This window comes from Eretmochelys imbricata, chromosome 2 (assembly GCF_965152235.1).
Source record: "Eretmochelys imbricata isolate rEreImb1 chromosome 2, rEreImb1.hap1, whole genome shotgun sequence".
NCBI lineage: Eukaryota > Metazoa > Chordata > Testudines > Cheloniidae > Eretmochelys > Eretmochelys imbricata.
In genome coordinates, this window is record NC_135573.1 from 6,244,467 (window position 1) to 6,257,418 (window position 12,952).

Below are 12,952 nucleotides of genomic sequence, written 5' to 3' on the forward strand. Positions count from 1 at the left end.
TAGCTAGTGCGGTGGTTAAGCCAGCTCCAGGGCCAGGTCATGCTGGCGATGTGGACGGAGCTCCTCTCATGGGGTTCTCCCAGACTTTTTCCACGGAGACAGGTGCTGGTGGCGATTAAACCCCTGCCCCAGCATAGAGTCATAGAATCATAGAATATCAGGGTTGGAAGGGACCTCAGGAGGTCATCTAGTCCAACCCCCTGCTCAAAGCAGGACCGATCCCCGACTAAATCATCCCAGCCAGGGCTTTGTCAAGCCTGCCCTTAAAAACTTCCAGGGAAGGAGATTCCACCACCTCCCTAGGTAAAGCATTCCAGTGTTTCACCACCCTCGTCGTGAAAAAGTTTTTCTTAATATCCAACCTAAATCTCCCCCACTGCAACTTGAGACCATTACTCCTTGTTCTGTCCTCTTCTACCACTGAGAACAGTCTAGAGCCATCCTCTTTGGAACCCCCTTTCAGGTAGTTGAAAGCAGCTATCAAATCCCCCTCATTCTTCTCTTCTGAAGACTAAACATCCTCAGTTCCCTCAGCCTCTCCTCATAACTCATGTGTTCCAGTCCCCTAATAATTTTTGTTTCCCTCCACTGGACTCTTTCCAATTTTTCCACATCTTTCTTGTAGTGTGGGGCCCAAAACTGGACATAATACTCCAGATGAGGCCTCACCAATGTCGTATAGAGGGGAACGATCAAGTCCCTCGATCTGCTGGCAATGCCCCTAGTTATACATCCCAAAATGCCATTGGCCTTCTTGGCAACAAGGGCACACTGTTGACTCATATCCAGCTTCTCGTCCACTGTAACCCCTCGGTCCTTTTCTGCAGAACTGCTGCCTAGCCATTCGGTGCCTAATCTGTAGCGGTGCATGGGATTCTTCCGTCCTAAGTGCAGGACTCCGCACTTGTCCTTGTTGAACCTCATCAGATTTCTTTTGGCCCAATCCTCCAATTTGTCTAGGGTCCTCTGTATCCTATCCCTACCCTCCAGTGTATCTACCTCTCCTCCCAGTTTAGTGTCATCTGCAAACTTGCTGAGGGTGCAGTCCATGCCATCCTCCAGATCATTAATGAAGATATTGAACAAAACCAGCCCCAGGTCCGACCCTTGGGGCACTCCACTTGATACCGGCTGCCAACTAGATATGGAGCCATTGATCACTACCCGTTGAGCCCAACGACCTAGCCAGCTTTCTATCCACCTTATAGTCCATTCATCCAGCCCATACTTCTTTAACTTGCTGGCAAGAATACTGTGGGAGATCGTGTCAAAAGCTTTGCTAAAGTCAAGGAACAACACGTCCACTGCTTTCCCTTCATCCACAGAGCCAGTTATCTCGTCATAGAAGGCAATTAGATCAGTCAGGCATCACTTGCCCTTGGTGAATCCATGCTGACTGTTCTTGATCACTTTCCTCTCCTCTAAGTGCTTCAGAATTGATTCCTTGAGGACCTGCTCCATGATTTTTCCAGGGACTGAGGTGAGGCTGACTGGCCTATAGTTCCCAGGATCCTCCTTCTTCCCTTTTTTAAAGATGGGCACATTAGCCTTTTTCCAGTCATCTGGGACCTCTCCCAATCGCCATGAGTTTTCAAAGATCATGGCCAATGGCTCTGCAATCACATCCGCCAACTCCTTTAGCGCTCTCAGATGCAGCGCATCCTGCCCCCTGGACTTGTGCTCGTCCAGCTTTTCTAAATAGTCCCAAACCACTTCTTTCTCCACCAAGGGCTGGTCACCTCCTCCCCATGCTGTGCTGCCCAGTGCAGTAGTCTGGGAGCTGACCTTGTTTGTGAAGACAGAGGCAAAAAAAGCATTGAGTACATTAGCTCTTTCCACATCCTCTGTCACAAGGTTGCCTCCCTCATTCAGTAAGGGGCCCACACTTTCCTTGATTTTCTTCTTGTTGTTAACATACCTGAAAAACCCTTCTTGTTACTCTTATCATCTCTTGCTCGCTGCAACTCCAGGTGTGATTTGTCCTTCCTGATTTCACTCCTGCAAGCCTGAGCAATATTTTTATACTCATCCCTGGTCATTTGTCCAATCTTCCACTTCTTGTAAGCTTCTTTTTTGTATTTAAGAGCATCAAGGATTTCACTGTTAAGCCAAGCTGGTCGCCTGCCATATTTACTATTCTTTCTACACAACGGGATGGTTTGTCCCTGTAACCTCAATAAGGATTCTTTAAAATACAGCCAGCTCTTCTGGACTCCTTTCCCCGTCATGTTATTCTCCCAGGGCATCCTGCCCATCAGTTTCCTGAGGGAGTCAAAGTCTGTTTTTCTGAAGTCCAGGGTCTGTATTCTGCTGCTCTCCTTTCTTCCTTGTGTCAGGATCCTGAACTCGACCATCTCATGGTCACTGCCTCCCAGGTTCCCATCCACTTTTGCTTCCCCTACTAAGTCTTCCCAGTTTGTGAGCAGCAGGTCAAGAAGAGCTCTGCCCCTAGTTGGTTCCTCCAGCACTTGCACCAGGAAATTGTCCCCTACATTTTTCAAAAACTTCCTGGATTGCCTGTGCACTGCTGTATTGCTCTCCCAGCAGATATCAGGGTGATTGAAGTCTCCCATGAGAACCAGGGCCTGCGATCTAGTAACTTCTGCAAGTTGTCGGAAGAAAGTCTTGTCCACCTCATCCCCCTGATCTGGTGGTCTATAGTAGACTCCCACCACGACATTACCCTTGTTGCTCACACTTCTAAACTTAATCCAGAGACTCAGGTTTTTCTGCAGTTTCATACTTGAGCTCTGAGCAGTCATACTGCTCCCTTACATACAGTGGAACTCCCCCACCTTTTCTGCCCTTCCTTTCCTTCCTGAACAGCTTATATCCATCCATGACAATACTCCAGTCATGTGAGTTATCCCACCAAGTCTCTGTTATTCCAATCACATCATAATTCCTTGACTGTGCCAGGACTTCCAGTTCTCCCTGCTTGTTTCCCAGGCTTCGTGCATTGTCCCATCCTCCCCACCATGGAACGAGCAAGGGGTTGATCCTCATACCCTGCAGCTCTCGGATGATATCTCTCTGTGCCCTTCCATGATTCTGGGCCCACCTGCCAGGATGTCCACTCCTTAGCCATGCTGCCGAGGCATCTCCTGCCTTCTGTAAAGAGGATTCCCTAGTACCGGGGGATTCAGCTGATGTATCAACAAGTCAGGGGGGACAATACCAAGGCCTCAGCCCACTCCAGCCCCACAAGAGACCCTCAGACCCACTAGGGTCTCCTACAGGTGCTGGGACAGTGGGAATGGTGCCAACACCACCCCTTCCACATAGGAATGCCGTGATCCCAGTACAGGCATCAGGGACACAGCGTGGGCTGTTTATTTCTCTGTTCTAACATGAAAGTGCCACTTTCCATTAGCCCTCAAGAACCTGGCTGATTATCGTGTCCCTGGATGACTTTGATGCAAAGCTGGTTCAGGCTCAGGTTAGCAACACTGCACAGTAGCAACCGATGAGAACTCTGCAGACACAGTCAGTGTAATCTCACCCATTGATGGAAACCAGGCCCTGGGGTGGCTTGAGATCAAACCAGAATGCCTCCTCCCCATCATTTTAAAATTTACTGCTGAAGAGGCATTAAAACATACATAATTCAGAAACATTGGATAGAGAATTCAATGCTAAAAGGAAGAGGAGCACACACTTAAAAAGTAACCCCAGCTAATCAATGGGGGCCGGATTCCACGCCCCGCTACATCCATGCCAATCTAAAGTCACTCGATTGACTTGACCAGCAGTAGTCCAGATTTTCACCAATGTAAACAAGATCCAAATATGGCTTGGTTATTTTTCTAGCAACAGACGTACCCTCTCAGCTAATCAGTTCCATACATGACAAGTATACCAGGCCAATTTAGCTACGTCCCTATTATTGCATTAATCCCATCAGTGTCAGAACAGCCAAGTACACTGTTCAGATTGGAAAGGCAAAAAGCACAGCAGTAATAATAAAGAGAATGAGTTTGTTTACTTGATTAAGCCTCCGCTGGTTTGATGCTGCAGGGAGACAATCGCTTGTTAATATTTTCCCCGCCCACCAAGGAAACAAAACCAAAAGGCATTGCATTAGAAAATAAAGGCCGCTCTGATTTTTTTTTTTCTTTTTTTTAATGCCGGAAAAGGTTTATCTGTCTCCAAAAAGAAGTGCTTGTTGGGGAAAAAAAAGTGGGAAGAACTCGCAGGCTTCCCTGCTCCCAACTATTAGCAATAATAATTATAATTAATACCAATAAAGCACTCACCCTCTGATGTCCCCCACTTGCGAGCCCCCCACTGCCACAGAATGAGGGGGTTTCAACAAAGAAGTACAGTGGGCACCCACGCTTTGAGGAGGCAAGAACAGTGCAGGCGCTGATGTGAATTGTGTTGTGATTGGTATGTTGTGTGTTCTGAGTGGCGGTTTGAATGGAATGCAATGTTCCCAGTCTGGAGATGGATGACTAGAGTACTCCGAATGTATTATTATTGTCATTATTTTTTTTTACACATCTCTAGCTCTCCTTCCGACCGCCCTTCCCACAGACGTTGCTTCCAGAAAAACAACCAACTGGCCATCAACCAACTGGCCGCAGGCAGAGCTGAGAGGGTTTGTGCACTGTTTCCTTAAATCTATAGCAGAAAGGCTGGGGGGTTGAGGCTGGGGAAGCCTCTAATCTGGGCTGCCCTTTTCAGTGAAGGAGGGAGAAAGGCTGGGCAGTTTATGGATAACACTGTGGGTTTGTCAGCTCAAGCTATAACCCAGTGTTGCCCCTAAAACGGCACCTGTTCATGCACAAAAATCTCTCGCTTGAGTTAAGTGGTGCTTTAAATTCCAGCTCTCTGGCCCATCCAGGCAGCGGGAAGGGGGAAGATTGGGTGTGGCTGACACTCCAGCCAGTAATGCAGTGGGGATGCTGTGACAGGTTCAATCACAGAAACCCCCTTGGGATTGTCACCTGATGTGCTGAGACTACCTCTGGGCCCATTTTCTCTGCCACTTTGGGCCTCCATTACCCTGCCTTGTTGGGCCTCCAGAATGCCAGTCTGCTCCAACACAGACCCGGGTCTGAACCATGCGTGCCAAAGCTGCAGAATTAACTGAAAACAGCTCAAGGGCTCCTGTCTCCAGCACCCAGACACCCAATTCCCAATGGGGTCCAAACACCAAATGAATCCATTTTACTCTGTATAAAGCTTATACAGGGTCAGCTCATGAATTGTCTGCCCTCTATAACACTGATAGACAGATATGCACAGCTGTTTGCTCCTGTAGGTATTAATTACCTACTCTGGGTTAATTAATAAGCAAAAGTGATTTTATTAAGTATAAAAAGTAGGATTTAAGTGGTTCCAAGTAATAACAGACAGAACAAAGTAAGTTACCAAGCAAAATAATACAAAACACGCAAGTCTAAGCCCAATACATTAGGAAACAGAGTACAGAAAAAATCTCACCATCAGAGATGTTCCAATAAGCTTCTTTCACAGACGGGACTCCTTCCTAGTCTGGGCCCAATCCTTTCCCTGGTACAGTTCTTGTCATCTCCACTCAGATGGTATCTAGGGAATTTCTCATGACTGGCACCTCCTTTGTTCTGTTCCACCCCCTTTGGCACAAGGCAGGAATCTTTTGTCTCTCTGGGTTCCCACCCCTCCTTCTAAATGGAAAAGCACTGTGTTTAAGATGGATTCCAGTACCAGGAGACATGGTCACATATCCAGGGAGACCCAAAACCTTCATTCTTCCTGGTCTGACTCACAGGAAGGCTTGCAAGTAAACAGAGCCATTTACAACCAATTGTTCTAGTTGATGGGAACCATCAAGATTACAAACCACCATTAATGGCCCACACTTTGCATAATTACAATAGGACCTCAGAGTTATATTCCATCTTTCTATTTTCAGATACAAGAATGATACATTTATACAAAATGGATGACCACACTCAGTAGATTATAAACTTTGTAATTATACCTTACAAGAGACCTTTTGCATGAAGCATATTCCAGTTACATTATATTCACACTCATTAGCATATTTTCATAAAATCATATAGAGTGCAACATCACAGATGCAGCTACAGCTGGAGTTAGCATAAGTCACCAACTACTAATCTAGTCCCGCTGGGCACCTTCAGTGTTTTGCAAGGCTAAGCAGAGAGGAGTTGCTCAAGATGGCTGTTGCAGTGAAGACAAGCCCATTGTTTTCTTTATTACAGTAAAGTTCCTTGTTCAGTATTAGAAGAAAACAACTGCCTTGTGACATTACTGGAGTCTTGGGGTGTGGCCAAGTGGTAAATAAGGAAGAGGACAGGTCACTGAGCAATCTGAATCACTTGTTAAGCAGGGTACAAGCAAATAATATGTATTATAATATGGCTAATGTATACATCTGAGAACAAAGAAAGTAGGCCATGCTTACAGGATGGGGGACGGGGGAAGCAGCGACTCGGAAAAAGCTTTCGGGGTTTTGGTAGATAATTAGCTGAACATGAGTGCCCAGTGTGATGCTGTGGCCAAAAGGGCTAATGCCATCCTGGGCTGCATAAAAAGGGGAATCTCGAGTAGGAGCAGAGAAGTTATTTTACCTCTGAATTTGCCACTGGTGCAACTGCTTCTGGAATCCTGTGCCCAATTTGGGTAGCTGCAATTGAAAAAGGATGTTGATAAATTGGAGAGGTTCAGAGAAGAGCCACAAGAATGACTAAAGGATTAGAAAATCTGCCTTATTGTGATAGACTCAAAAGGTTAAGGGGTGACTTGATCACAGTCTATACGCCTCCACGGGGAACAAATATTTGATAACGGGCTGTTCAGTCTATCAGAGGAAGGTCTAACACTATCCAATAGCTGGAAGTTGAAGCAGGCCAAATTCAGACTGGAGATAAGGCAGAAACTTTTAGCAGCATGTGTAATTAACCACTGGAACAATTTACCAAAGGTCGTGGTGGATTCTCCATTACTGACAATTTTTAAATCAAGCCTGGCTGTTTTTCTAAGCAGTATGCACTAGGAATTGATTTGGGGCAGTTCTCTGCAGTGTGCTATACAGGAGGTCAGACTAGATGATCAGAAAGGTCCCGCTGGCCTTGAAATCTACGAATCACAGGCTAGCATCATGAATAATTCCCCAGGGTTGTGGGCCGGTTTGTACAGCCCATGCAGAAGTTCACGCTGTCACTCATTTGCGGCTCTGGAACCTGATCTAGCCAGATTAGAGCTAGCTCCGGGTGTCAGCTCAAGCTGTAATCCCACCATGTGATTGCAGTGGAGTTGACCAGAAGCTGCTGTGGTGGGGGCCAGTTCTGCTCCAGACTAGTTCACGTTGCGAGTCTTCACAGTAAGGCTCTAGGCAGGGCAGATACTGCAAATGCAGCACCTTCTGCCTGTTCTCAGCTGTGCACCTCACTATGCAGCCTACATGCTTTCCTTTAGCACCTTGATTTGAGCTGCTCTCCTGCATCTGTATTGTAGATGGGTAAACTGAGGCAGGGAGGACATTTCTCCCCAGGGTCACGTAGCGTTAGGAGTGCCGCCGGGATTCAAACCAGGAGGGCCAAGCCCATGTTATTTTCATTGGCCATGCAGCCTCCCCTTATGGCAAATACAGGACCCACACAAACTCGTTGGGGTAGGCGTTCGTCCTTTTGGTTGACAACTGCCACTGATACCCCAGGGGAAATATCTCTCTAGGGCCAGCGTGTGACATGAAAGCACAGGGGGCTGCAGGCAGCATCTCTGCACATCCCTAGCACATGCAGGGAGCTGTCTCACCCCACTGCAGGTGGCCAGGGGAGCTCTTCCCCACAGCTTGCCTCTTGCCCCTCCTGTAGAGGCCGGTGCACAGGGGGGTTGCTGTGCTCTGGGGACCCTAGGGTTCTGGGGGGAGCCCACACTCTTAAAGGTTCAGGCTCAAACTCAGCCCTGACGGGACTCCACTAGAGAATGATGAGCTGCACCGGGGATCAGTCCAGCCCATTGTTCTTTTGATGGTCTGTCTGGGTTTTAGGCGCTCTTTCTCCCATTACACTCATTCTGGTGTCGGTCTAGTTAGCCCTTTTCCCCTCTTCTGATGTTTTGTGCCTGATTCTGATCTCACACAGGGTTAGCTCCAGGGATCTCAGGGGAATAAACTCCATTTTACCCCAGTGTCAGTGAGATATGAATCATGTTCTTTCTATTTAGCTTTCTTTCCCTACCTCTCTCACTTCCTCCTTTTCTTTCTTTCTTTCTTTCTTTCTTTCTTTCTTTCTTTCTTTCTTTCTTTCTTTCTTTCTTTCTTTCTTTCTTTCTTTCTTTCTATTTCTGCTCCCCTCCCTTCTCTCAACAGTATGGGAGCTGGCCGCTCACTTCCCGCCCTGGTTTTCTTTTCTTCCTTTGCCCAGTGTCTCCTCTGCTTGCTAGCACTGGCTCAGCTCCACAGATGGCAGGGAGATTGAGAGCCTCTCACCTCCCCTCCTGTTCTGCTCTCCAGCTTGTCATCCTCTCCCCCGCTCGTGCCCCCCATCCAATCAGTCTGGGCACGAGGGCACCGTGTGTCTAGCTCAGTGCTCTGCACCATGATGGCAAGCGATAAACAGTGGCAATCATAATAATTAGGCATCAGAGTCTCCTTTTCCTGTGACCCTCCTGGCCCCGCTCTTCCTGTTTGTCCCTCTCCATGGTTCCAGCGACCCTCTGTCTGGGTCTGTCTCTCCCACTGTCCCCATTCCGCCGTGTCTCTCAGTGCCAGTTCTCTTTCTCTCTCTCTTTGCTTCTGGCTCCCCTCCTTCCTTCCTTGCTGCCAACTCACCTTCCTTTAATTAGCAATACAAGGAAAACAGTTGTCATGGTATTTTCCACCAGCCAGACATTCCCCAGGAAGCCCAGAAGGAACCCCACACAACCCCCAGAAAGGAGGGAACCAGTGCATTGCAGAAAGCAGAGCTGGAATCAGCCAAACTGGATCCAAAGCACCAAATGGTGCCATGCAGACCCAGCCTCATCTCCCGGCGACTTGGACTTTGGGCGCGGGGTTTGTGTGTGGAGTGAGACACGAGTTGTTATTTACATTGTGGGCTGAATTCATTGCTGGTGTCACTCCAGTGTTTGGTGGGATACAGTCGGGATGGAGCTAGCTCTGTGTGTGTGTGTGAGCACACGCGCGTGGTGGAAGATGGGGGAGAAATGTTGCACAGTGGCAGGTGTCCAGTTAGGTGTGCAAAGTGTGTCCTCTGTTGCTGCAGTTGTGCAAGCAGTTCCCCAATTCACGTGCACAACCGTGGTGACTGGGCATGCAAAGCAAGACACCTGAAAACTGGGTTCATAATCCGATTCACTCACTTAACTCACTACATTGGATGTGGGCTGGATAAAACACCTAAGACTGTCCTCTAGGGAATGACCCAGTGCTGCCCATGCGGGATTGTTCTTTTTCTTCTCTAATATCTATGACTCCATGAAATCCCTGAGACTAGCCGCTTATCAGCCAGGGAGGTTTAAGGCAGGATCCCTGGGATATCGGTCCCATGGCCAGAGGGGCCTAGAAGGCAGCTGGTGAGTCTAGCAGTGGGATACCAGCTACTATGGGACCAAGGGAGGAGGAGAAGCACCCTAGGTCCATGGCATGTTACATCATAACATGCCAGGAGAGGAGGGTGCACCAGGCACCCGCTGAGAGTTGTGTGGCTTGACCTCGGCCACTATGGCTTTGTCTACACATTGCCACCACAGCTCCTGTGAGAGCACCAGAGGCCACCAGCCTTTGAACCACTGTATCAGCTGGCTCTCCTCTGAGCAGGGGGTCGTTAAAACGCTGGCAACTGCTGACATCCTGTCCACGCTCAGGCTCCCGCACTCCCTACCAGAATCAGAGCTGAACCAGCACTATTGACGGTAGGAGACGCTTGGCAAATAGCCTGGTGCGGACACTGCCTTGGCATGGCTGGCATGCTGCCCAGAGTGTAAGGGGGAGACATCCACTGGGGACCAGTATGAGCCACCTTATTACATAACACTGAGAACCCTCTGAGTAAGCGACCGAGGACAGCTCCTTCCTCCTTGGGACGAGAAGACACACGCACCCACCCCACCACTCCTCTATCCGTATGACAGCTTTCCGGAAGGGAACTCTCTCTGGAAGGGAATCCTTTATCCGTTGGTTATATAAGGCCCCGATCTCCTTTTATGGTTGTCTTTCCTGCCTTGCCAAGAACAAATGCAGCTTCAGCTATGTCTGTGGGCTGGCAGAGCAATTAAAGCATCTGATTCAAGCTTAGTAAGGAACGCACTTTGGATGGGCGGATTTAATTTGGTGGAAAACCTAGATGAGATTTCCCCCCTCCTCTCCCTCCTTCTCTCCCTCCCTCCCTCCATCACAACCATCCCTAAGATAGCAGTTGGCCTGGTGTCATTAAATGACTGGTACAACTTCCACCTCCCAGAGCTTTAGAAATTCTGGAGTGTTTTCATTTGAATCCGAGTGACTCTGTCCACTCCGCTCCTTCCCCTTTCTCCTTTCTGCTGAATTACCACAATTTCCAACAATTGCCTGTGTGTATGCAGGGGGTGTGCGGGGGACTGTGGGCGGCTGGCTTGGTGTGACACACTGAATTCATATGCGTTTCCCCCCCTCTGTGAGCGCCGCTGGGGGAAGCATGCTAATGATGACCTGGCTGAGTAAATAGTTGAGCGATGAATAAGTGCTTTCTGGGAGTTGAAAGGCAGAAGGTGGGATTACTCATCCATCCATCCAACTGTCTCCAGAACCTTTCAAGTGCTTCTCAGCGCTGAGGCTGGGGGTGTGCGCGAGGGGGCGGGAAGCAAAGGGAGTGCTGCCAAGATTTGGGTTGCCACAGCCACCGGGCCCGCTCTCCTCCAATGAGCGCGGAGCTGCGAGTGGAGGAAGAGGCAGGGAGCCACCCACATGGGGAGCTGTGCGAGGTATAAGTACAAGGGAATGCCTGAGACAGGAGCAATTCCGACCGGGAAGCAATAGAGCTCTGTGTCGCTTTCGCCCGGTGCTCGAAGTTAGCAGCAGTTTGGAAGGCAAAGGAGAAATTGCTAGGATATTAGCCAGCAGCTTCTAGCTGTGTGTGTGTTTCGGCAGAGGGAACTCTCGGCTGATCAAGATCCCGCACTCCGGAAGAGGACAGCAGACACGGCGCACGGTGGGAGATCCCAGGCCGGGACGCCCTCTCTTTCCCAGGCACTCGCTGCCTGACAACGTCGCCCTAGGCACGTGGGACCAGCACGCTGGGAACGGCCTGAACGGATTTGCCACTGACTCCATCTGGCTGCAAAGGGGACTGGACAGCTCTCCTTGGGGTGATATCTGACTCGGTTGTGTTTGTGTGAGACGTACTTGGGGAGGCAAGAGGGGGTGGTGTGTGCCTTTCGGGAGAGGATTTAAAAGCAGGGTGGGAGTGTCACTAAATTAAAAGCCTGGGGTAACCACTAGGGCTTTACCTCTAGCTCTGTTGCATTGCTGCTTGGTTTAGCCTGCTCACGCCACAGGAACCATGCAGCTGGATAGCATCACCAATGGGAGCGTCCACACCTTCCAGGGGCACCGTGGTGTAGCCAATAAGCCCAACGTGATCCTGCAGATAGGGAAGTGCAGGACTGAGATGCTGGAGCACGTCAGGAGGACCCACCGGCACCTCCTCACGGAGGTGTCCAAGCAGGTGGAGAGGGAGCTGAAAGGCTTGCAGAAATCAGTGGGGAAGCTAGAGAATAACCTGGAGGACCATGTCCCATCCACGGACAACCAGAGGTGGAAAAAGTCCATCAAGGCCTGCCTGGCCAGATGCCAGGAGACCATTGCCCACCTGGAGAGGTGGGTTAAAAGGGAGATGAATGTCTGGAGGGAGGTGTTCTTCCGCCTGGAGAAATGGGCAGACCGGTTGGAGTCTATGGGGGGTAAATATGGCCCCACGGACCATGCCAGGCAGACTGTCTCCGTCGGGGTGGGAGGCCCGGAGGGCAGGAGCAATGATGGGGAGATTTATGATTACGCCCTTGACATGAGCCAGATGTACGCACTGACTCCCTCTCCCGGGGAGATAACTAGCATGCCCCAGCCCCATGACTCCTACCAGTGGATCACCGCCCCGGAGGACGCTCCGGCCTCCCCGGTGGAGACCCAGATCTTCGAGGACCCCCGGGAGTTCTTGAGCCACTTGGAGGAATATCTGAAGCAGGTGGGAGGGACTGAGGAGTACTGGCTTTCTCAGATCCAAAACCACATGAACGGCCCAGCTAAAAAGTGGTGGGAGTATAAGCAGGACTCGGTCAAGAACTGGGTGGAGTTCAAGAAGGAGTTCCTGCAGTACAGCGAGGGCACTTTGACCAGGGACGCCATCAAACGGGAGCTGGATCTACCCCAGAAGCAGGGGGAACCCCTGGATGAGTTCCTCTGGCGTAAGAGAGACCTGTATCAGACACTCTACACTGATGCAGAGGAGGAGGAGATTATCCAGTATGTGGTAGGCACCCTCCGGCCCAAATTCAAGCGCTTCCTGAGTCACCCCTTGCCCAAGACCTTGGAGCAGTTGATCCAGAGGGGGAAGGAAGTCCTAAGTGACTTCGACCAGTCAGAAGAGCCGACCCCCCAGAGAACCCCAGAGCATCAGCCAGGGGACTCAGCTGATAGCTTGACACCTTCAACCACAGCTAGTCCCATTGCCAGCGATGAGACGCAACCCGAGCCCCCTAGCCCACCAACTACGGTGATATGAGCTAGTATAACTACGGGATTGGCCTGTATTATACAAAGGTGTGGAGGGGGCTGATTTAGGAAGCTTCTCCTTAGCGAGAGGTTCTGGCTGTGACCAGTCATGGCTGGACTCAGTCCAGTGGCCCTCGGCAGAGGAATGAACTTTGTTTACGGATGGGCCACGTGAGAACGTAGCTGCCCGCCTCACCCGAGTCATGTGACAGGGATGGTGCGAGTCTGAGGATACTATTTTAACCACTGTGG

General features: G+C 49.9%; 1 protein-coding gene across 1 annotated transcript; it reads left to right on the forward strand.

Moving 5' to 3' along the window:
• Positions 1 to 11,492: 11,492 nt before the first annotated feature.
• ARC (activity regulated cytoskeleton associated protein) lies at positions 11,493 to 12,710 on the forward strand. The gene has a single exon (XM_077808822.1). It carries the CDS (start codon positions 11,493 to 11,495, stop codon positions 12,708 to 12,710), a length of 1,218 nt encoding a protein of 405 aa, XP_077664948.1.
• The last annotated feature ends 242 nt before the right edge of the window (positions 12,711 to 12,952 follow it).